The following is a 23,146-nucleotide window of genomic DNA, read 5'->3' as shown; positions in this document are numbered from 1 at the left end:
CTAGCAACTATTACAAGACTTTGTGAAGAGGATATCTGCTTTTTCACTGTCTACATCCAAACCTGGGGAGATGATCACAAAGGATAGTAACAATCCTGGTCTTGCTGTTTCTATGCCCAGAGTAAAACCAGTACATGTTGAAACAAACCTTGGATGTCTCGTCCGTGTTCTACTTCCTTGAAAGGGAGTAACTCTTGACAATCAGCATACTTCATCACAATAACATCATTGCCACCTTGACTTTCCAAAGCATCTGTACCATCAGAAATAAATAAAACGTCTCAGGGACACAGATAAATTAGGAACTATAACTTCTATGCAGAACATATTGGACATAGATCTGACCAAAATGGGTTTTCCAAATATACTGCTCGTTGAATCCATGTCAACTTTTCAAGTATTTCCAAATTGAAATACAAGCTCACAATGAAAGGATAAAATTCAAATAGCAAACACTAAACATTTTGGATAAATGATGTGTTACTTTATAAACCTGAGAGAGTGGGGTAGGGTTGCCAGGTCCTTCCTCTTCTCTGGTGGGAGACTTTTAAGGCACATCTCGGGATCGCGCAGCAACGTGTGGATGCGCCGACGCACATGCGCGTAGGGTTGCCAGGTCCCTCTTCTCAACCGGCAGGAGATTTTGGGTCTCTACTTATGCCACTTGGCAAAAGGCCCCTCGCGAGGCGGGACTTCCGGTTGTAAACCGGTTGTAAACCGGAAGTGACCTGCAGCAGTGTGTACGCGCGTGCACGTTTGCCCGCCGACCATCAGCTGGTCGGCGGGCAAAGGGGAAAATTGCCAGGGGTTTGCCTGCCACCACCGGGCACCTGGCAACCCTAGTGTGAGGATAGCACGGCAGGTAAGTTAAAGATGAGCTGGGGGCTTAGAAAGTCTTAATAGGTCCCTTCTGGTCTCCATTCCTTAGGAAAAGACAGACAAGGAGAATACCATGTCCAGCTGGTTAAGACCTTTGTCCCTCATAGGTGTTTTTCTTCACATCATACTGTTCATCCTCATGCAAAACTGAAATCTGGCGGCCCTGCCATGAAATGCATCAGCTTTTTCTTCCAGCATTGTAGAATGTTTCACGGCAGAAATATCAGTAGCAGCATTTTGGGATTCCTGTATTTTTCATTCTTTTGGGAGGATTTTGTTTCTCCATTGTATATAGTCGTTATCCTGTTACTATGTATATATATTTTTATCTGCTGGTCTTGGACCGTATTAAAGTTATTGATTGTTTCTCCATGGAATTTTGCACATTAGTAAACTGTGTATAGTAATGTTTTATATTAGTTTATATATGACTGAAGAGTGTGGCAGAAATCTCTGACCTCATGTGTTTAATTCTGACACTGGCATAAGAGTGTGGACCAAAAAACCACTGCAGTGGGGTCAGGCCCAGAAAGGGGAGATGCTTCTACAAATTTAAGATTGCAGAAAAAAATCCCAAAACTAGACAAATAATTGGGAAAGGGTAAAAACCTCCCCATAAGGAAAAGCGATATCTATACAAGCACAGGCCAAAATGGGGTGTGTGTGTGCTGAAAAATAGATAAATGCATAAACCAGTCAGCAGATGAGTTTCCCAGACCCACCAAAATTCCGGAAGGTAGGTTTAAGATAGAGCTCATTCCTTTCAGAATGTGAGCAGCAGTAGCCTCCTTGAGTCATGAGAAAAGGTGGTGGAATAAACTTTTTAATTAATTAAAACAAATAGAGTTACAAAATACAAGGGAAAGAGCCACCTTGATGTCACTATAAATATTAAATGACATTACAAATCTCTCTCTACTTACCATCACCATCAATGTTACCAAGATTCTCTTCCGCGCGCCCCATTATTTCATTCTCAGTGGCACAGAGGTTTTGCCTCAGAAAATATGTTGTCATTTTCCCCTTGCCTTTCACCTCTATTTCTCCCCTTTCCACTATGTCAAACCCTTGGTGTTGTAATGCTCTGTACAATGCAAAAAACACAAATAAGCGTGAGAACATAAAAAACCAATGAGTGGCTATAGAGGGCCATTTAATGTTTGCTTACTACATTGTAGGTTAATCCTGGGCATGTTTACTCAAACGTAAATCCCATTGAGTTTAGTGGGCCTTACTAACAGGGAAGCATACATAGGATTGCAACTTTTAAAGTCTCAGGAAGACAGGAAGCACAATTTCACCCTATGTTGGTGCAAGTGGCTTAGGGTCAGTGAAAGCACCCGGCATTTCTGGTCCAAGGCTGGCTTTTTCTTCAAAGATCTGGAAACAGGCTAGAAGGCCTTTGGTCTGTAGGGAGTAGGGTTGCCAGGCCCCCACTAGGGGTGGGGGATCCCGCACTTCGGGGGCCCTCCCCCCAGTGCCATTCAGCCAGCCAGCAGGGGTCTTACCAGCTGCAAATTGAGGCCTCGGCCTCGGCATCATAGGTGCAATGATGTCAGTTCCGAAAGTGATGTCATCACGTTGCCGACAACATGGGAGACACTCTGGTATGTGGGCAAAAACTCTATGGTAGAAGCTGTTTTTACCATAGAGTTTTGCCCAAATACCAGAGTGTCTCCCATGTCATGGACAACATGATGATGTTGCTTCCGGAAGTGACATCATCTCGCCAACAGGGCTGAAGCCTAGGCCTCGATTTGTGGCTGGTAAGACCCCCCTCTCCCCCGCCAATTGCCAGGGGGTAACTGGCAACCCTAGCAGGGAACAGCACCCAGATGAGCACCATGTGGCAAGGTTAGGCTTTCTCCCTCTCCCCGCACACCATAGAATCTTCATGGAGGCTGCAACCTGTACTGCGGACCCTCAAAGAGGTCTGGCAATTGATAAACAGCAAATGATAATGAACGAAAACAACAGAGGAAATAAAAGTGAAATGACCATTTTCCCTTGTAATGCTATTCTTTCACGGGTTATTTACCTGAATGCAGTTGGGCTAACATGAATTTTGTCTGGAAGGCCATGACTTTCCATCCTAGAAGCTGTATTGACAGTATCACCAAATAAACAGTATCTAGGCATTTTGTCCCCAACTACCCCAGCCAAAACCGGTCCAGAGTGAATCCCAATTCTGATCTGTTGGCATAAGCACAAAATGGAAATATTTTTTTTAATCCTGCTCTCTGTTACAGTTGTAAAAGAAATACCGTAGGTCTGATTGTCTTCATTCAACCAACCTATTCCAATTGTTTTAGTACATCACAAGAAAAAATTATTTAAAATATGTTTACAATTCAGGACTATATATACACATATAAACTACCAAGCAAAAAACATGTTGACCAATCAATCAAGCAGAAAAAGATGGGGACTTCATTAAGAAAATTGTTCCAGTCTTTGAATTAAAGGCTGCCAAATTGCCTCAGTTTGTTGTTATGTCCATTCTTTTTAAGGCAGAGTGTTTAATTAGTACATAAATATCTTTGATATTATCAGTCCATTCCTGTGCTTTAGAAAGTATATTGTGACATTGATCTATGTGATTTCAGTTACCTGGATGGGCTTCTGCGTAATGGGGTTGATAACGTCTCTTGCAGCAATTCTCATGCCCAGAGCAAAATTGGCCACCCTCTCGGCATGGCTCACGGCAGGCACTGGGACCCCTCCTACAACCATGTAAGCGTCACCTATTGTCTCCACCTGTAAAGTGAGGGGAGACATATTGTAGGCATGGAAAAGACCTAATCCTGCAAGATGAATCAGCCATTCACATATATGCAGGTTTATTTTACACTCCATGGGCTGGATCCAAAGGTATTCTTCTCCTGGTATGCCAGCATTGACACTAGAAGATTGGCACTGCCTTTAGGGGATGGGGAGAGTTGACTTTTACTGATTCCTTCATCCTGCTTTGCAAAACCCCAAATTTCTCCCCCCTACAGTTTGTGAAGGTCCCCTGACCCTCAGAAACAGAATGTCGGGGGGGGGGGGGGCAGAGGACTACAGCTGGAAAGGACAGACAGGAAAGTATGGGTTGGGAAATACCTAGAGATTTTTGGGGTGGAGCCTGAGGAGGGTGGGGCTTGGGGAGGGATTTCAATGCCATAGAGTCCAATTGCAAAAGTGGCCATTTTCTCCAGGTGAACTGATCTCTATTGGCTGGAGATCAGTTGTAATAGCGGGAGATCACCAGCCACCACCTGGAGGTTGGCAACCCTAAACATAACAGAGATAATAACTGACTCAAGCTATACCACCTGGCAATGTGGGCATGCCTCCTTCCCTCTGTCGCTTGTCCAGAGAGATCCAGTGGGCTACATATCCTATATTTCACCTAGTGGCCAGGGGCTGCTAAGTAGAACACTAGGGTCCCCTGCCAATGGTCACCCTCAGGAGAGGCTTATCGTGCAGCATCTAGGTCACCTTGAATGGAAGCAACCTGACTAGCTAATGAAGTGCAGGGTTGTGGCAACAGTATGGAAGGAAAATTCCTCACAGGAATATGCTGGGAGGGGACAGACCATGTGTGGTATATTGGGATACGAAGCTGGCAGAATTTTTAATTAATTGGGGTACTGTTGGCACGTCAGTGTTTACAACAAGCTAACTGCCCTCTGTTTTGATTTTCTTCTTGCCGTCTAAAATAATTCCTCAGACAAGCGTGACTCCATACAATTTTCCATAAGCAGGATGTGTGAGGGGCTGTGGCTCAGTGGTAGAGCATCTGCTTGGCATGCAGAAGGTCCCAGGTTCAATCCCTGGCATGTCCAGTTAAAGGGACTAGGCAAATAGGTGATATGAAAGACCCCTGCCTGAGACCCTGGAGAGCCGCTGCCAGTCTGAGTAGACAATACCGACTTTGATGGAACCAAGGGTCTGATTCAGTATAAGGCAGCTTCACATGTTCAAACCGAAGTGATGCAAATGTTTATAAAATTGAGCGCACTTACTTTATACACACCGTGGACACTGGTAAGGCGATCAAACTTGGAATACATTGAATTAAGCATATTGACTATCTGAATTGGTTCACAGACTGAACAGATGTTTGTGAAGGTCACGACATCACTGAAAAGTATTGTGCAAGAACTGAAATCCCCTAGGGAACAAATCAAAGGAGAGCTGTGATTTTTTTTTTAAGTTGCTTTTTTAATTTTAATAAACACATTTCTATCTTCCCATCCCTTCCCTGTCTATCACATATCTTTCAGTCTAGGAAAGGAAAGCAGCAGACCTTTGCGTACTCTCAGATACTGTAGTAGGACATGTTCAGATGGAATTCTTGATTTCTAAAACCCGTAATCCCAGTCAGCAGAGCCACCCGTTTCAAATGTTCTCATGGGCAAGATAAACATTTTATGCAAACAATTAATAATAATAATATTCATTGGTACAGTCAATCAGACCAGTAAAAGCTATACAACAAGATGCAAACAATTAGATATTTGCTTGGTTTTGTTTGATTTAGAAAACTGGTATGCCTCTTCTCCAGGACCTGCACAATGTGGCTCACTACAAAGCAATAAAATGGTATCAACAAGCCAGTGCTGCAATAAAAAGACAAGCCAAGAAAACATTACAACATGTCAAGCCCATAAAACTAGATCAATAAAAATTACCAGGATATAAAAGCAGCATAAATTAAACATCTCATGATTACTCTTTTAGAAATACCTGGAGATTTTGGGGGTGGAGCCTGAGTAGGGTAGGGTTTGGGGAGGGACTTCAATGGGGTATAATGCCGTGGAGTTTACCTTCCAAAGTGGCCATTTTCTCCAGGTGAACTGATTTCTGTCACCTGGAGATCAGTTGTAATAGCAGGAGATCTCCAGCCGCCAACTGGAGGTTAATAAAAATTGCCAGGTTGGCAACCCTAAATCCACCCTCTGAAGGTACCATTTTCTCCAGGGGAGCTGATTTCTGTAGTCTGGAGACAGTTGTAATTCTGAGATAACTCCAGCACCCATCTGGAGGTTGGCGAGCCCACTGACACACAGTTTACTCCACTGGTTTCTATGGGAATGACACAAACATATTCACAAGACTAGGGAGTGAATTGCATTGTACTCAGCTCAGTGAGGCTTACTTCCAAGTAAATGCATAGGATCAGGCAGCACTGTCACTGCAGTTGAAATCACTGGGCTGGCTCTGCATACTTTTAATAATACTGCACCATACACCTCCAACTCCCGAAGGACAATAGAAGGCATGTACCTGCTTCCACCTTGTGGCCCTCCTTAAGTTGATTCGCCACGTGTTTTGGCAGCATGGCATAGAGCAAGGCTTCCGATTTCTTCTTTTCTGCATCCAGGTGTTTGGAGAGGATCCTGAGCTCTTCCTTCTTCCTTTCCAATTGGTTGGACAGCTCTATCTCTGCCAGCCGTTGCTGGTTGAAGAGGATCAGGTCCCTCGTCGTGTCATGCTGCGCAATGTCAGAAAGGTGCATCTGTTGTTCTTCCAGCTCCTCCAAACTGCGTAGCTTCGGTGAGCACAAGTACAGCATGCACTGGAGGCCCTCCATCCAGACCATCTGCCCTGTTCATACAAAAGACCTTATAGTATGAGGTGGCATCTCACTCACTGGTCTAGCTAAGTCTTATCTTAAGGGCCTTCGCCAACTTAACGGCTCAAGTACACATAAAGATTTCCTCTCTGTTTGTTTTAAATAAATGTTTTGACTTTTGCAAAATTAACTGCCAGGATTGCTTCACCAAGGACAAGAAGTAGGGTTGCCAACCTCCAGGTGGTGGCTGGAGATCTCCTGCTATTACAACTGATCTGCAGGCGATATAACTCAGTTCCCTTGGAGAGAATGGCCGCTTTGACAATTGAACTCTATGGCACTGAAGTCCCTCCCCTCTAAAAACCCCGCCCTCCTCAGGCTCCACCCCCAACATCTCCAGGTATTTCCCAACCCGGAGCTGGCAACCCTAACAAGAAGGGCATAAGGAGAGCAAAACATTACCCTTTTCCTCCCCTGCCGTGTTTTAACTGGAAAAAGACCCTTGAGCTGTTATTACCCCCACTGGGGGAAAAACAAAGGTGCCTGTAAGTTTTCCCCAATAGTGATAAAAGCAATTTGACAGTAGCTTTTTCCAGCAAAAAAAACCCAGTAGGGGAGTAAAGAGTTAAAGTTTCCCTTCCTCTCCCTAGGCCAATGTCCCCCTTAGAAAACCACAGTATGTGAATTCAAAGAATAACTAAGGAACCTGACAATGCAATCGTAGAGTCACCCCCTCACACACATACACACACAATGGCCCCAATGTCACTCTCCTTCTGAGGTCAGAAGGAAGAGTCCCAGCCCACTAGTAAGAACTCTAATAAGATTTAACGTGTGTGTGTATGTGTTAAGTGCCGTCAAGTCGCTTCCTACTCATGGCGACCCTATGAATGAAAGTCCTCCAAAATGTCCTATCTTTGACAGCCTTTAACATGCAACTGAATATTTGTCCTCAAGATACAAAACTTCCTTGTCTTTCTTGTTTTGTATTTCTCTAAAAGAGATTTAGATAGTTTCCATGCCTCCATTGGAGAATGAATATAACCCAATGCCACCCTAGATCAAGAAGAAGAAGGTTGGTTTTTATATGCCGACTTTCTCTACCACTTAAGGAAGAATCAGACCAGCTTGCAATCACCTTCTCTTCCCCTCCCCACAACAGACACCCTGTGAGGTATGTGGGGCTGAGAGAGCTCTAAGACAACTGTGACTAGCCCAAGGTCACCCAGCTGGCTTCATGTGTAGGAATGGGGAATCAAACCCGGTTCACCAGATTAGCCTCCACTGCTCATGTGTAGGGAGTGGGGAATCACTCCTACACTCCTCCACTGCTCCAAAACACCGCTCTTAACCACTTCACCACCACATGATCCTTAGAATCAGACACATTTTCATCCCCCTTGCCTACAAAAAGAAGCTTTGTTTGGTACCTCTGAGTTTCAGCAGGGGCCGTCTCTTCCACGATTTAGGTAGCTTATCCCTTCGGGCCTTAAGGACAAACTGACTATTGATAAACTTCCTTATACTGAAAATTGTGAATGTAACTTGTGGATGAACGATAGTAAAATACTTGTCTAATCTGGTCCCGGTGGTCCGCAGTCTAGGTACAAATTTCTGAATGTTGACTCCAGCCTGTTTGATCTTCAGCTGAGGAAGACAGAAAGACAGAACTTCATGATTGCAGGAGAAAGTTTTCAGATTAGTTTTAGAGAAGAAAAAATTGCATCAAACTTAAGTGAGATCCTGTTTAAAATATATGCCCAGCACATAGGGTTGCCAACTGCCAGGTAGTAGCAGGAGATCTCCTGCTAATTCAACTGATCTCCAGCCGATAGAGATCAGATCACCTGCAGAAAAATGGCCGCTTTGGCAATTGAACTCTATGGCATTGAAGTCCCTCCCCTCCCCAAACGCCTCCTTCCTCAGGCTCCACCCCAAAAATCTCCCGCCAGTGGCGAATAGGGACCTGGCAACCCTACCAAGGCAGCAACAAGACTAGGGTTGCCACCTTCCCGGTGGCACCTAGAGATCTCCCGCTATTACAACTGGTCTCCAAAAGACCAAGATCAGTTCCCCTGGAGAAAATGGATGCTTTGGAGGGTGGGCCCTAGGGCATTATACCCTGTGGGGGTCCCTCCCCTCCACAAACCCTGCCCTCCCCAGGCTCCACCCCCCAAATCTCCAGGTATTTCCCAACCCAGAGCTGGCAACACTAAACAAGACTGATTTGAAATGTTAGACCCCTAATAACAAGTACGTGCATTTACTTGGAATGTAATGTTAAAGTCTGGCATCCCGTAACTCCAGCGAAGGTTGACCCAACGAAGCAGCATTCTTACATCTGGTTTTGTTCCTCTCTACAGCCAGAACCATCTCTATTGAAGCCTTTAACTAAAAGCACCTCCCCAAAAGGATGACTTACTGTTTTATCAAACACAACGTGGAACGGGAACGTATAGCAAAATGTTCTCTCCTCAATCCAAAGCTTTTCAGGGAAAAGTGGCTCAGATGTATATAAAATGTTCCCTGTGAATCAGAGAGATAGACTCACTCAAAAATCTTCGTTTGAATTAGCATGTTTCATCTTTGCCATAAGAAATCCACTTTGGATCGGCTCTGTCTTCCTGCTGGATTTAGGCTGACATTAACTAGCCTAACAAGGCATTACAGAAGTTGATATGATGAAGACACTCTACCCATCTATTTCTGTTTGTGGCGACATAAATAACTACTCATCATCCCTGGTCGCCCACCCTTTGATACTGATTATTCTGAGACATTTGGAGGTTGTGATATGGTGGAAGAGGTGTACATACATTGCACTGAATCTTTGGCCTCCAAATAATAATATTTTCTTCTTCTTTTTTTTAGATGTTTATACCCCATCACACGTAGAGCAGCCATAGGGATTTTATGAGACTCTCACAAAATATCTTGTGTGATTTTTAACCTAAACAGCTGGAGAGCTGAGTGGAAGAAGTATTTGGAAAACAAATGGGATCCAGGACCACAGTGACCTCTGGGCTCATAATCAGAGGTCCCAGCCAGCCATCAATGAAATCAGGAAGAAACTTGTGCAGTAGAGCAAATGAAGAAATTATATTTTATGGCCTGAAAATGGTTTATCATCTGGGCTTCTTCATATGAGGATTTTTCTCCATGTAGAATGCAGGAAGCCCCTGTATTTAATAGGTGCTTCCCAGCGTTGCCAGCCCCCCAGTGGGGTCGGGGGATCCCCTGCCCCTGGTTCCTCTTTTCCACTGCCACTTGGAGTGGTGGTGGGAGAAAATTTTTTAAAATAGCCATCAGACTGGCAGTGTGATTCACTTCCAGGGAAACCTTGGACATTAGATCAGTCTTCTCTAGGAATTACTGGAAACTCCATGGTTTTACTATAAAGTTTTTGGTGATTCCTAGAAAGGCATGACATCACTTCCAGATCTTCCCAAGAGAGAGGTCGTGCTATCACTAATGGCTGCCTTCCCCTGGCCTCCCACTGGTTTTACACAACATCCTGCTCAAAGTGAACATGACTCATGGTCCTCCTAGTGATTTCCCCTTTAAACTGGGTCAAAGGAAAACCTACTGTGATCCAGCTCAAACAAGGAACTACAGGGTGGCTGTAGGTGAAAGGTCCAGATGGATGCTCTGCCCACAGCCAAAACAGGGAGGGGGCAGAACTAAGCTCCTTACTTCCTTCCCTTTGTAATGGGCTAAACAAAATCCTTTAACAGGGGGTTGGTTGCTGGCTAGGGGGGCTGGGCACAAGCTTCACAGCATCAGTGCTTCTGTGCAGACACTATGGAGGAAAAAGGGGGGCAGAGCTGAGGGAGGTGGCAACAGCCAGTGGCCCAGGCGTGGGGCATGTGGGCACACTGTTCCCTCCTGGTCCCATTCTGTTTGCTGCTGCTTCCATAGCAGAGACATATTTTCACATCCCCATGGGGGAAAAAATTCCTGGAAACTTAAAAACAAAAACAAAAACTTTGCTCACATCCAGCAAGATTGTGGTCTCATTTATATATTTAATTACAATAATTACACCTGGGGTTTAAAAAGGAACTGGTTCACCTCTCTGAAATTTCACAGCCCATCTCACAATGTCCCAGTAGGATTTCTTTTCTGGGCAGCACAACGTTGATTTGTCCCTCCTTTTCTGAGAAGCTCCATTCAATGTCTAAAAAGAACAAGCAGCAAAACAGTGGGATGTTGGTTATTAAAATGAAGCAATTTGTGTTCATGTTCTATCACAGCAATTTACATTAGAGCAATCTACTACAGTATGGGTGTAGCAGAAGACAGAAAGTGCCAGAATTAGATGTATTTATATATCAATATCACTGCATATGGGGACAGTGATGCAGTCAATAGGCTCTCTTGGAGTGTCCCTTGAAGTCGCAGAATCATAGTCTGGGAAGGAACAGTATGGCTCACTCAAGGCAGAATATATTGTGCTTACTCTATAGGTGCCTTTCTTTCCTTTCTCTTAAAACTTCCAAGGAAGGAGGTTCTACAACCTTCTTTGACCTTCATCAGTTTTCAAACTGTCTGCCTTCTGGGAACCACTTCGAATCAACTCGTCTGTTGAGGAACTCCTGCACATCTGTCACATCTGGGTATTATAGAGGGTCCTCGGTAACGAGCTAGGGCATCTGCTTACTTCACACGTGTGCTAGCCAAGCTTGCTAATCATTGCTGTTGCTTCAAGTCACACATGAACACATGAAGCTGCCTTATACTGAATCAGACTCTTGATCCATCAAAGTCAGTATTGTCTACTCAGACCGGCAGCGGCTCTCCAGGGTCTTTCACATCACCTACCTGCCTAGTCCCTTTAACTGCAGATGCCAGGGACTGAACCTGGGACCTTCTGCATGCTAAGCAGATGTTCTACCACTGAGCTACGGCCCTTCCCCAATGGACAGCCTAAGCTAGAGCACAGCCCTATCTCTCCCCTATGATTATACATTGCAGGGAATAAATAATATTCAGAGTGTTTTTCATTACTGATTTTCTCCCTAATACACTTCCATAGAATCCAAAGGTTCCCCTGACCACTGGCTTAATGCTACTGTAAATGGCTCTCAATTAGAAATGTCCTCCTAGTGTACCCAGTGCACTGACCTGGATTGCCCAGGTTAGCCTGATCTCATCAGATCTCAGAAGCTAAGCAGGGTTGACCCTGGTTAGTACTTGGATGGGAGACCACCAAGGAAATCCAGGGTTGCTATGCAGGGGCAGGTAATGGCAGACCCCCTCTGTTCTTCTCTTGCCTTGAAAATGCTATGGGGTCACTGTAGTCAGTTGCGACTTGATGGCAATTTCCACCAATGAACACAGTGATGTGGACCCTACCACTATCCTACCACACACCACTGAGCAAAGCTTTCCTCCTTCCTATGGAGTCCTTCTCCAACAGAAGAGCCAAAGAACTTGGAGAAAGCCTTCTTAAGCTGGAGGAAGGGTCCCTAAGTTTGGATCCATAGCAATACCTGAGACACCAGCCTCTATGGATGCAGAATGCTCGTGCTGACTCAAAACTGCCTTCTACAGGACCACTTCTACAGGACCACTTTCTGTACCTCTTTATCGTTCTGTGAGTCTTTGGATGTTCTCTCCTCGATCTTGTTCTTTGCCCTCTCGTCGTTATGCAAAGAGAAGACTACATGCTCCTTCTTCCCAGTACGCTCCTCTTCTATGTTTTGATTCAGGATTTCCAGTGTCACATTACTGTCAAAGAAATCTCTGGCCACAGCTTCAAGGATTCCTGTGTCAAAAAAGAATAAATCTGGCAAGACAGTGGATAAAGGTGATATATGCCCCACGTGTAGGGATGTGACGAATTTTCGTAACACTGCACTCTTAGGGTTGGGTCCAGACTAAACTTTGCAATTATAGACATTTCCGCCCATTCCTCCTAACCACTGCAGACTCACCTCAGGAATAGCATTTGGGGGAGATCAGTGGGATGCAGTGGGAGGAGAGAGGCAGGGAAGTCCCATTCTGCTGATGGGAATTTTAGCCTGGATCCAACCCTTCCTAAAAAATTCCAATGCAGTTGCAACAAATAATTTTGAAAATCACAGAGCAGTTTCAAGGATACCTTTCTCCCCTTTGGGCACAGACACTAAGCAGTTGATGAGACTTGTGTGACCCAATTGGCAACAGGCTGCCCATGGGCTGAATTCAGCATAGCACCGAGGTCTGGCAAAAGATGAGAGGACAACAGGGAAAGCATAGGAATATAGCAGATTGCTAGTGACACACTCTGGATTCTCAGTTGTAACCAAATGAATCACAGCAATCTGAGGCTAAATGACTAGTGTGGAAGCGACTAATATGTCACCCATCCACAGCTTACGTTGTGTTACTGCTAATGGACTGGGACTTGCAAATTGAGCATGAACAGCATAGTTTACATGGGCAGAGGAGTGAAGTGGAAAACCCCACACTATATAATAACTTCTCTTTGCAGGGCCTTCGTCCTGCATATGTCACATGGTTTAGTTCAAAAGCACTAAACGAGCATTTGCAGGAAGTTGAGAGGTAGGTCCTGGGTGTGACCCTCAAGTACAACAAGAATAATTCTGCTAGCCCTTGTGGAAAAGTTCCAGTAGAAACATGGTTGTGTGATAATGCATCCCAGATTAAAGCCTGTCTTTCAACTAGAGTTGCCAGCCCTTGCCCTTGGCTGGCAATCCCCAGGAGATTCTGGGCAAGCAGAGACTCACTGGAATGGTATCCCATGACAACATTTCCACGTGGTGACACCAGAAGTGATGTCACCACATTGCTAGACACTCTAGGATTCACTCGAAATTCTAGGGTGAAACCACAGTTTCAGGTGCATCCTAGAGAGTCTGACAACACATTAATGTCATTCCTGGTTATGCAGCTGGAAATGAGTTCATGACATTACAGAATGTTGTTCTGGCCTCCACATTTCCCCCCTGCCACTTGGCAGCATGATAGTAGGCAATAGGGATTTGAGTTTTCCCATCCCCACCTGGGAAATGGCAACCTTATTTGAAACAAGATCTTTTAGCATTTCACCTGGGACAATCTGACACAGGCCCTTCCTGTCAGAGTAATAGTGGAGCAGCAGCATCCCGTCTGCTCTTTCCACACGAAATGATGGTGCGTTCATTTCCTAGGTGGAAAAACAATCTCAACATTTTTCTTTCCTTGAGGATAAATTTCATACTCAATTCTTATACCCACTCACTCTTAATAACTGCATTTCTGACCTTCCGATATGGAGTTCTTGATTAAATCATGGAAACGATACCAGATTTACCCTCTTGATGTTCATTACATATATTATTGTCTGCCTACTAGGAGAAAATTGAATAATTTCTAGAACGGAAATGAGTACAGAATGGTTTCTGTGTTGCTTGGTGTAGGATCACAGTTCTACATTTTGAAGATTCAGGGACTTCGCCACTATCCCATAAATAAACTTATTTTCTCTTCCCATCCACCACCCCCTTTTTGTGTACCAAACATCAAGTCTGATGAACAGTTTGAAAGCTTGCATGGTCTTTTGGTTGGATCTAATAAAAAGTATTACACAACTTTTGGAATTTGTCTGCAGACCAATAAAATCTTTGGTCTTTTATGCATGGCTGTTTCACTCCCCTGTCACCCCTCTGACGACTTCGGCTCTTTATGTTGATTATGCATGCCGTTTCCGACTGTCAGAGGTTGCCTCTCTCTCCCCCTGCATTTCCCTGACTTTCCCCCGCATTTTGAGGGACCTGTTTTATCTTGAATTTGAAAATGCGGGCAAAACGTGGGGAAACACAGGGGGAGAGCGAGGCGACCTCTGATGGTCGGAAACGGCATGCATAATCAAAACAAAGATCCAAAGTCGTTGGAGGGGTGACGGCGAGTGAAACAGCCATGCATAAAAGACCTTTATCTTTTTCTATGTGGTGGAGATATTCATGCAGTTTGGCCAGGTAAGATACTCCCAAGGCAACATTGTTCACCTGAGCAACAAGAAAGAAGGGATGGTGGGTAGGGAGGCTGTTCAGAGGCTGACGGAAGAGGGACCAAGGCAAGGAGTATAAAGACAGGCCATAAAGACAGAAGGGGAAGAGAGAAATATAGAGTGGTCAGGATGGATCAGTGAGGCCAGCCTGACTTTTATATTCCTGTTGTATGAAACAGAGATTACCAGGTTTGAGGACAAGCAATGGCTGACCTGTGGCCTTATCTGTTCTAAAAATATATATATGCCATAACAGATTATTCACAGTTCGTACTGACAAGTACAGTGAGTAAACAGAATGCAGTGTAGTGGTTAGAGAGTTGGACTAGAACCTGGGGTACCCAGTTTTGAATCCCTACACTGCCATTTAAGTTTACTGGGTTGGGCCAATCACTCTTTCTCGTCCTAACCTAGCTCATGGGGTTATTATGAGGGAAAGGGGGGAATGTTTAAGCCACTTTGGGTCCCCATTGAGGAGAAAATTGGGTTATAAATGAAGTAAATAAGTTAATGAATACCTGGTAGGACAGGGCAAGATAGCTGTGAAGGGCATCGAGGTTCTCGATAAACTCGATCAGGTTTCCTCCCAGAGTTCGTAGCATTCTATCGTACCCGGACATCTTACAGAAACTGAAAAAGTATTCCCCAAACAATTTCAGCACTGCCTCTTCTGGTACCTCTGAATGGAAATGAGTGAAATAAACAAATGTGAGGGTTTTGAGTCTCTTAGACCAGCAGTTCCCAAAGTGGGCAGTACTGCCCCCTGGGGGGCAGTGGGATTACCTAGAAGGGTGCTAAGAGGCAAGGGGGTGGCGGGGGTCGCTGGGCGTGGGCCCCTTCGACCGCATTGTTCACTTATTTACAATTGATCAGGCTATGGCACCAAGATGACAAATGGCACTCCAAGTTTCTGTCGCTGTATAGTGCTGAAATCCGGAATCTTTTTTCAGACTCTGAGAAGGTGGTATTGCTGGATCAAGTTAATTGATTTTGATGAATAAATTATACTAAAAAGTTTTACTCGGATTTTGAATAAGTATGCAATTCATTGTTACTATTTTGAATTGTATTGTTATTATCTTTCTTAGCGGGTCTTGCAAACAGCTATTCTGAATTATGCTTTTTATAGGGTAGGGGGCACTGGGGATGAGTTTATGGAACCAAGGGGGCGGTGGCCTCAAAATTATATGAAGACCACTGTCTTGGATCTTGAGCATGAGCAAAAGGCATATACCAAGACTTCTCACAAGAACACAAGTCCGCTTAGTATCCTGGCCTGGCCCTGGCGATCCTGAGTGCTACTCACAAGGATTTTTCTTCCACCTCTCTGAGCAGGGGGTTGGATTAGATGACCTGTATGGCCCCTTCCAACTCTATGATTCTATGATTCTAAGTAATGCAATGAAGGAGAAATAAATAGGGCAAAATAAACACACTACAAATTTTCTAAATTAAAAACAACAACAACAACAACCAACTCAATACTTAGTGTCTTGCAGGCCTCCTGGACCAACTTTTCTGTGATGCCGTCGTCATACACAGTATATGTCATAAAATTGTCTTGAAGCCCAGCTTGAGTTCTGCAAAAAAAGGTTGTATCTGAGGATAAGGTATGAGGGAGAACAAACAATTGGCAATTTGATCTGTACAACTAAGCTCAATCAGAGCAATTTGGTTTTTGTTACATTTAAAAACCATGCTCTCTTCCCATTCAAACCTAGGGAACATCAGCAGCAATAATAATTAATATAATCAGGGAGCTCATCTATGCTGTCCAAGAAAAGGACCCCGTATGAAATATGTAGTTTCAGAGGGTAGAGCCATGTTGGTCTGCAGTAGAACAGCTAGATCGAGTCTATTAGCACCAACAAGATTTTTGGGGTATGAGCTTATGTGTCAACGCTCCTTTCATCAGATAGGAAGGGGGCTTTGACTCTTGAAAGTTCACACCCTGAAAATCTTCTTGATCTCTAAGAGGCTACTGGACTTGAATCTAGTTGCTCTTCTGAAATATATACTGTTATATGCAATTTCTAGATATCCTAAGAGCCAAAGTATTTGATCCAGCTAGATTTTCTGTGGGTGAAAAGGGGAGGAGAGGGTCCCCTTGGACTCCCCAGTGGCATAGGGTGGAAATAGCTATCACTAGGGACTGAGCCCCGTGACGCAGAGTGGAAAGCTGCAGTACTGTAGTCCAAGCTCTGCTCACGACCTGAGTTCAATCCCAACGGAAGTCAGTTTCACGTAGCTGGCTCAAGGTTGACTCAGCTTTCCATCCTTCCGAGGTCGGTAAAATGAGGACCCAGCTTGCTGGGGGTAAAGGGAAGATGACTGGGGAAGGCACTGGCAAACCACCCCGTAAACAAAGTCTGCCTAGTAAATGATGGGATGTGACTTCACCCCATGGGTCAGGAATGACCCGGTGCTTGCACAGGGGACCTTTACCTTTTTAACCTAGGGACTGAGGCATGGCAAATGCAAGGAAACCTGCTACATGGAAGCCTTATTGCTGCAGTACTGTATCGGCAGGTAGTGGCAATGAGGAAAGCATGCTGTGTGAAACACTCCGCAATCGTTCCTGGGTGCATATTCACCTGGGCAAACATAATGTGTGAATTATGGTCAATTTTTTTTAAATCCGAGCAGGGTAAACTTTTGTGGAATAAATTTAGAAGGTGTAAAGCAGGCAGGGAAGAAGCTTGAGCAACGTGGAACACTGGAGAAGGGCTCAGGCAGTGATTGTGTGAGAAGAAGGATATTACAAGGTAATATGATCACAAATGTGTCCCAGTGTTCACCTTTCAAATGTAGAATGTTAGAGGGTACGGATACTCACCTGAGTTTTTCCCATGTCTCTTCACCAAATTTCTCCACAAGGAGAGACTTCAGGCAATTGTTGATAAATCCATACTAGAGCGAGAGAAAGAAACTCTTATGTAAACCCAACAGAGCCACAAATCTTATGGCAATTAATGTATGAATGCAGGGGCCATTTCCACCTATGTTATCTGCTCTGGGTTCAATGTTTTTGGGAAGTAGGTTTTTCTCCTACTTTCCCACAACATCTTGGTATATTTGTGTACCTCCTGGGGTTTCCTCAGCTTTTCCCTGATCTTTCTAAAACCTGGTTTACTCCAAAGTTTGAAGTACAGCCTGGATGGTTGCTGGGGGGTGGGAAATTCAGAGTTTTCTGCCCACATGACAACCACACCCCTAATCCCATGGTCACCATTTCATCCCCCTACCTTGGAGGAGCTTTTAAATGTTTTAAATTAGCAGTAGAATATCATTATATCAATATAATAATATATCAGTATGTGTACAGGTTTCCATGAATTCTCAGCTTTCATTTGGAAAAAAAAGCACGTCTAGCTCTTTCTGTTGCAGACATTTGCCTTTCCCCTTATATCTCTGGGAAGAAGGGGCTAGAGAAACTTTTTTGCACATGAAAGATGGGAATTTTGAGAACCTGGTACACATGATGGTATACTGTTATGTCAATATAGCAATCTTCTAGTGCCTTTTTAAACATTGCAAAAGTTCCAGTGGATCGGGCAGCGGGGAGGCTGCTGCTGGGAGACTCAGGCTGGGAAACTGCGGGGAAACCTGCCATGTGAAAGCCTTGTTGCTGCTGTGCTTTATCAGCAGCCGCATCAGCAACAGGGAAACCACTCAAAAGGCTTTCCTTTAGCCTACAGGAATTGAACAGAAAAATAGCTTTTTCATTCCAAATCTCCTGTTAAATATACAGAAGGTTATTCTTACAGTGATCCTGCACTTTAAAAAATATCTCCCATCACAAAGCTTTGTTAGTATTAGTAGCTTTGGACAATGCAAATTATAATTGTTATAATGCAGCATTGTTGCAAAAAGTTATTAGACCCCAAATTCAGTTGCAAAGTTTTGCTAGACCATAAAAATTAATTCAAATAAGTTCTGAGAGGAGTAAGAAGGACTAAAATAAAAGCTAAGTGGCACCCAAGCTCATGGCTAAGGCAAGATAGTCCTGAGAGTTTCTTGTAGGTCTGGAGGCTCTCCACTGATGCCCAGAAGAACCCAGTCTACTCAGGCTACTGTTTGAGGCTCTTTAGGGTCTTTCAAGCGTGATCTCTCCCTAGAAGCTGAAACGACTAAACTAAGACTATGGTCACATTATGGGAAGACAAGACTCACTGGAAAAGACAATAATGTTAGGAAATGTTGGAGGTAGCTGGAAAAGAGGAAGACCCAACATGAAATAAAGGAAGCCCTGGCCCTCGGTTTGCAAGACCTGAACGAAGCTGCTAATGATAGGAGGCAGTTTTGCTGGAAGTTAATTCATTTGGGTTGTCTTTTAGCAAGTAATAATAAAAAATGCTGTACACATCCCAGATATCAAAATCATTTATATCTCCTTTAGCTAGCTATTTCCAAATGCATTAGTTCTTCATTTGTGTCTCAAAACAGGACAGTTAAGAAGCTTACCATGATATTATTATGCTCTCACACCAAGCACAGCACGGACTCTCTGGTGCTACACGAATATCCTTATCTTTCTTCGCAGCTCACAGCTAACCTTTAAATGCCTATATCCCAGTGCGCTAAGACCAGGAAGGCCCGGGGGGGAAGCCGGAGGGAATCATGTACATTTGGTGCACTGTCTCTCAGCAGATCACAGAATCAGAAGGCCCAGCACTGGGATAAGCAACATGTTTGCTACCCTGGAGTATACACAACCATACTTTCTTGTGAAGTTCTGATCTGTTATGATACTTCGGCAATGATAAGGCCAAAAAAAGAGAGCAGAAATCATGGAATTTTCATTTCTGAGCTGGAATCATGCATAGGGTTGCCAACTTCCAGGTACTAGCTGGAGATCTCCTGCTATTACAACTGATCTCCAGCCAATAGAGATCTATTCACCTGGAGGAAAATGGCCGCTTTGGCAATTGGATTCTATGGCACTGAAGTCCCTCCCCAAACCCCACCCTCCTCAGACTCCACCCCAAAAATCTCCTGCCAGTGGCAAAGAGGGACCTGGCAACCCTACTCCAGGGGCTAGCTGGAGATCTCCTACTATTATAACTGATCTCCAGCCGACAAAGATCAGTTCACCTTAGGGTTACCAGGTCCCTCTTCACCACCGGTGGGAGGTTTTTGGGGCGGAGCCTGAGGAGGGCGGGGTTTGGGGAGGGGAGGGACTTCAATGCCATAGAGTCCAGTTGCCAAAGTGGCCATTTTCTCCAGGGGAACTGATCTCAATCGGCTGGAGATCGGTTGTAATAGCAGGAGATCTCCAGCTAGTACCTGGAGGTTGAAAAAGGAAAAGATCCACAACAGCACTTACAACTATAATAATAAAGTAAGGATTTTTATAAAGTGAAAAAGGTGCAAAAAAGTGAATATATATATATGAATACAATAGGGTACAATAAGATACAAATTATCAAAAGAATCCAGCACAGATGGAAATTCAATTGAAGGATATAAGCATCCTGTAAGGCAGGTGTCAATATATATTGTCCACAATATGTTGTTATTTCTTCTCTGTATATGACAAGCTGGACGGTAAACAGCGATGGCGAAGCCACAACGAGGAAGTATCAGGACATGTCGTCTAGATCAAAAGCACGTTTCGCACTTGGCTTAATCAGCTACATGTATCTAAGAGAATTCATAATAGTCATAATAAATAAAGTCTCAAACAGGACCAAAGTCTTCCTTGTGTAGGTCTCTCAAGGGCTAGAATATTCTAGGATGCTTATATCCTTCAATTGAATTTCCATCTGTGCTGGATTGTTTTGATAATTTGTATCTTATTGTACCCTATTGTATTCATGTATATATATTCACTTTTTTGCACCTTTTTCACTTTATAAAAATCCTTACTTTATTATTATGGTTGTAAGTGCTGTTGTGGATCTTTTCCATTACCATTGCAGCACTGAGCCTTGTTTGTCTCCAGTACCTGGAGGTTGGCAACTCTAGTTCACCAGGAGAAAATGGCCACTTTGGCAGTTAGACTCTATGGCATCAAAACCCCTCCCCTTCCCAAACCCTGCCCTCCTCCGGCTCCGCCTCAAAAACCTCCCGCTGGTGGGGAAGAGGGAGCTGGCAACCCTAATCATGCAAGATATTAAAGGCCTGCACTTATATGTGGATTTCAGACTTCCTCACCTCAGCAGCAGTGCCTAATCCTACACATACAACTCTCCCCTCTGCCTGTTCTCTCACCTACTATTCCTCTCAGGTTCCTCCTTTAGGCCTCAGCTGTTAATCTGGCATTTTATTTTCCACTCTGCTTCCCAGGCCCACTTGTTTCTGTAGCAACTTCCTTCTGCTCATGCTTCTTCTTCTTCTTTTCTTCTTCCCACATTCCTTCGGAAATTACTGCTGAATATGCATACACAACACTGCAGCCTTAATCTGGTTTATGCCATCTAGAAACCACCACATCTTGCTTGTGCTCATCTCAACAAGCATAAGTGACAGCAGGGGTCCCCTCTAGGATTGACAGTTTCCCGCCGCCACTCGGAGTGACAGCCGATTTTTTTTAAAAATGGCAGGTTGATGGGCTCCTGAGCTACATAGAGCTGCTAGCCTAAAGAGGGTGGAGTTTGCTGCTGATGTGATATCACTTTTGGTTGATGCTCTAGGAATTTCCCTTAATCTCTATGGTAAAGACCAGCGACATGGGGCAATTCCTAAGAGTGTCACTATGAAGCCCATTTTCAGGGCATTTTTTCACCTGCTTCTCAGTTTCTTGAAGGCAGGTGTTTACCCATCATAGTGGGCAAACGGCAAGCCTGAGAGAGGGATAGGACTGTTGTTACCTGGCGATACCCCATGCGTCTTTTCTTCCATAACGCCGAGAAAAACATGCAATTTTAGAAAGATCCATGGAGGAGTTTAGACCAGAAGGAGATCCATGGATCTTTCTAGCTTTCTAGCTTTTTGTAATGACATACCTGTAACAAATTAAGATTAAATAAGGACTCTACCCCCACAACCCAATACACAAACAGTTTTCCAGTAAGGTCTGGCGGAAGTTTCCATATGGTACCTTGGTTTTAAAATGGGTATGTATCTTTATTGTTTGTTTCATTATTTATTCTATACTTTGTCTATATAGGCGAATATTTTTATGTGCGCTACATGCTTTATTTCAGCTTTGAGCATTGAGTGCTCCTAGATATTGTTGCACTACTGGCTCCACAAGAGAATGCATATAAGGAGCTCTTGTCAATTTCACTCTGCTAGCTGCAACTGAGGAAGAAACTGTCCGAAAAGGACTTTGAAGCCGGCCGTTCCTTTTTGCTGGTGATCTATTCAATTATTGAACTCATCCCATGTTGCATAGTGGACCTTGCGAATAATTATGCAACGATGAACAGTGGACTTCTTTTTGGCATATTGCCTTTGTAATAATTGTTATGGGCACAAAGTGAGTTTGAAAGCATGTATTGTAATATTAACACCGCATTGACTATAGATATATAATGTTCTTATTGACTGTTCACTGTGTTTATTGTGTGTATATTCAACATATGTCCCATGTATTGTTATTAGTTATTCTTCATTGATATCTGGCACAAATTCTGTGTAAAATATTGTTGAAAAGATATACCTTTAATAGCATAACTGGCCACCGTGCTGTTCTTTTCTCTTTCTGCTATCAGCCTCATTCAGCACGAACTCCCCCCCCCCTTTTTTTTTGTAACCTTAAGATCCAAACAGCGGCTTAGGCTCATTAAAAGGACAAATATTAGCTCAGTTAAGAGCCAACACAGCCCCTGCCCCAAAAAGATTCCTTCCTCCCACTCCCTGCACCCCATCCACGTAAGCATTATCTGAACCCACATCACCTGACTTACCCAACGCCATGGGCTCTTAGGATGACAGAGATCCTCATTTATTTATTATTTATACCCCTTTCTTCTCCCCAGTGGAGACTGAAAGCAGCTCCCAACATTGTTTCCCCTCCTCCACCTTATCCTCAGAACAACAACCCTGAGAGGGTGGTTACTCAGGGACAGAGGGACCGCCCCATGGTCACCCAGCAAGCTTCCATGGCACACTGGGGAATTCAAACCTGGTTCTCCAAGACCCTATTCCAACACTCCAACCTCGACACCATGATGGAATTCGGTCCTCTTTGGGTGAAAACGCATGGTCACTTTATCCTCCTTTAATCCCTGTTTCAGCCAGGATTCAGCCTGGATTGAACGCATGTGTTTCGCCTAATGTGCGTTCAGTCCTGGCTAAAACAGGGATTAAAGGAGGATAAAGCGACCGTGCGTTTTCGCCCTTTGTCTTCCCTTGATGGCCCTGGCTTGGTACAGTTTGCTCCTTTTTGGTTTTGAACATCTGAGCCTCTCTGCACCATATCACAAGCAACTTTTGCAATCCCCTTAAGAATACCACATATGAACCCCTTATGAGCTCACAGAACAAATTTTTACAATTCTTTGCATCCTGAACCCTGTTTACATAGAAGGGGCGGTGTGGACAGATGTGCCGATGTTTGTCCCGCTCCCTTTTTAATTGTGCCTTGATCTGTGTTCCAACAAAGAAAAGGGGGAGCGTGCATCTTCAAATTGTGGCAAATGTAATTGATGAATGTGAAATAGAAGTTTTAATGTAATTAAAATGTGTGTACAACTGTAGGGAAATGGAAAAGGTTACAGAATGGGCTGCTGCCGTTTGCCGTTAAAAAAACACTCTTGTGATTGCTA

The 23,146-nt window shown here is 44.0% G+C and overlaps 1 protein-coding gene across 1 annotated transcript; it reads right to left on the bottom strand.

The window, feature by feature from the left end:
- Nucleotides 1–21,275, bottom strand: LOC130483974 (guanylate cyclase soluble subunit beta-2-like). The gene is made up of 17 exons (XM_056856888.1): nucleotides 21,193–21,275; nucleotides 17,923–18,124; nucleotides 17,269–17,342; nucleotides 15,918–16,012; nucleotides 14,951–15,111; nucleotides 13,493–13,589; nucleotides 12,010–12,206; nucleotides 10,511–10,616; nucleotides 8,862–8,965; nucleotides 7,870–8,086; nucleotides 6,151–6,471; nucleotides 4,887–5,035; nucleotides 3,490–3,636; nucleotides 2,918–3,072; nucleotides 1,803–1,963; nucleotides 149–253; nucleotides 1–62 (listed from the first exon to the last, which is right to left on the bottom strand). The coding sequence occupies exons 1-17, from the start codon at nucleotides 21,273–21,275 to the stop codon at nucleotides 1–3; spliced, it is 2,436 nt and encodes an 811-aa protein (XP_056712866.1).
- Between the last annotated feature and the right edge of the window lie 1,871 nt (nucleotides 21,276–23,146).

This window comes from Euleptes europaea, chromosome 10 (genome assembly GCF_029931775.1).
Source record: "Euleptes europaea isolate rEulEur1 chromosome 10, rEulEur1.hap1, whole genome shotgun sequence".
Taxonomy (NCBI): domain Eukaryota; kingdom Metazoa; phylum Chordata; class Lepidosauria; order Squamata; family Sphaerodactylidae; genus Euleptes; species Euleptes europaea.
The sequence above is the reverse complement of the archived record's forward strand: the minus strand, read 5'-3'. Positions and strand labels throughout refer to the sequence as shown.

Excerpts from the sequence above, each read along its gene's own strand:
- LOC130483974 (XM_056856888.1), bottom strand. The coding sequence starts at position 21,275 with ATGGAAGAAAAGACGCATGGGGTATCGCCAGGTAACAACAGTCCTATC. Across the intron at positions 12,207-13,492 it reads CCTGTGTCAGATTGTCCCAG|GAATCCTTGAAGCTGTGGCC; the intron begins GTGAAATGCTAA and ends TTTTTGACACAG. Across the intron at positions 63-148 it reads ACACGGACGAGACATCCAAG|GTTTGGATGTAGACAGTGAA; the intron begins GTTTGTTTCAAC and ends TCATCTCCCCAG.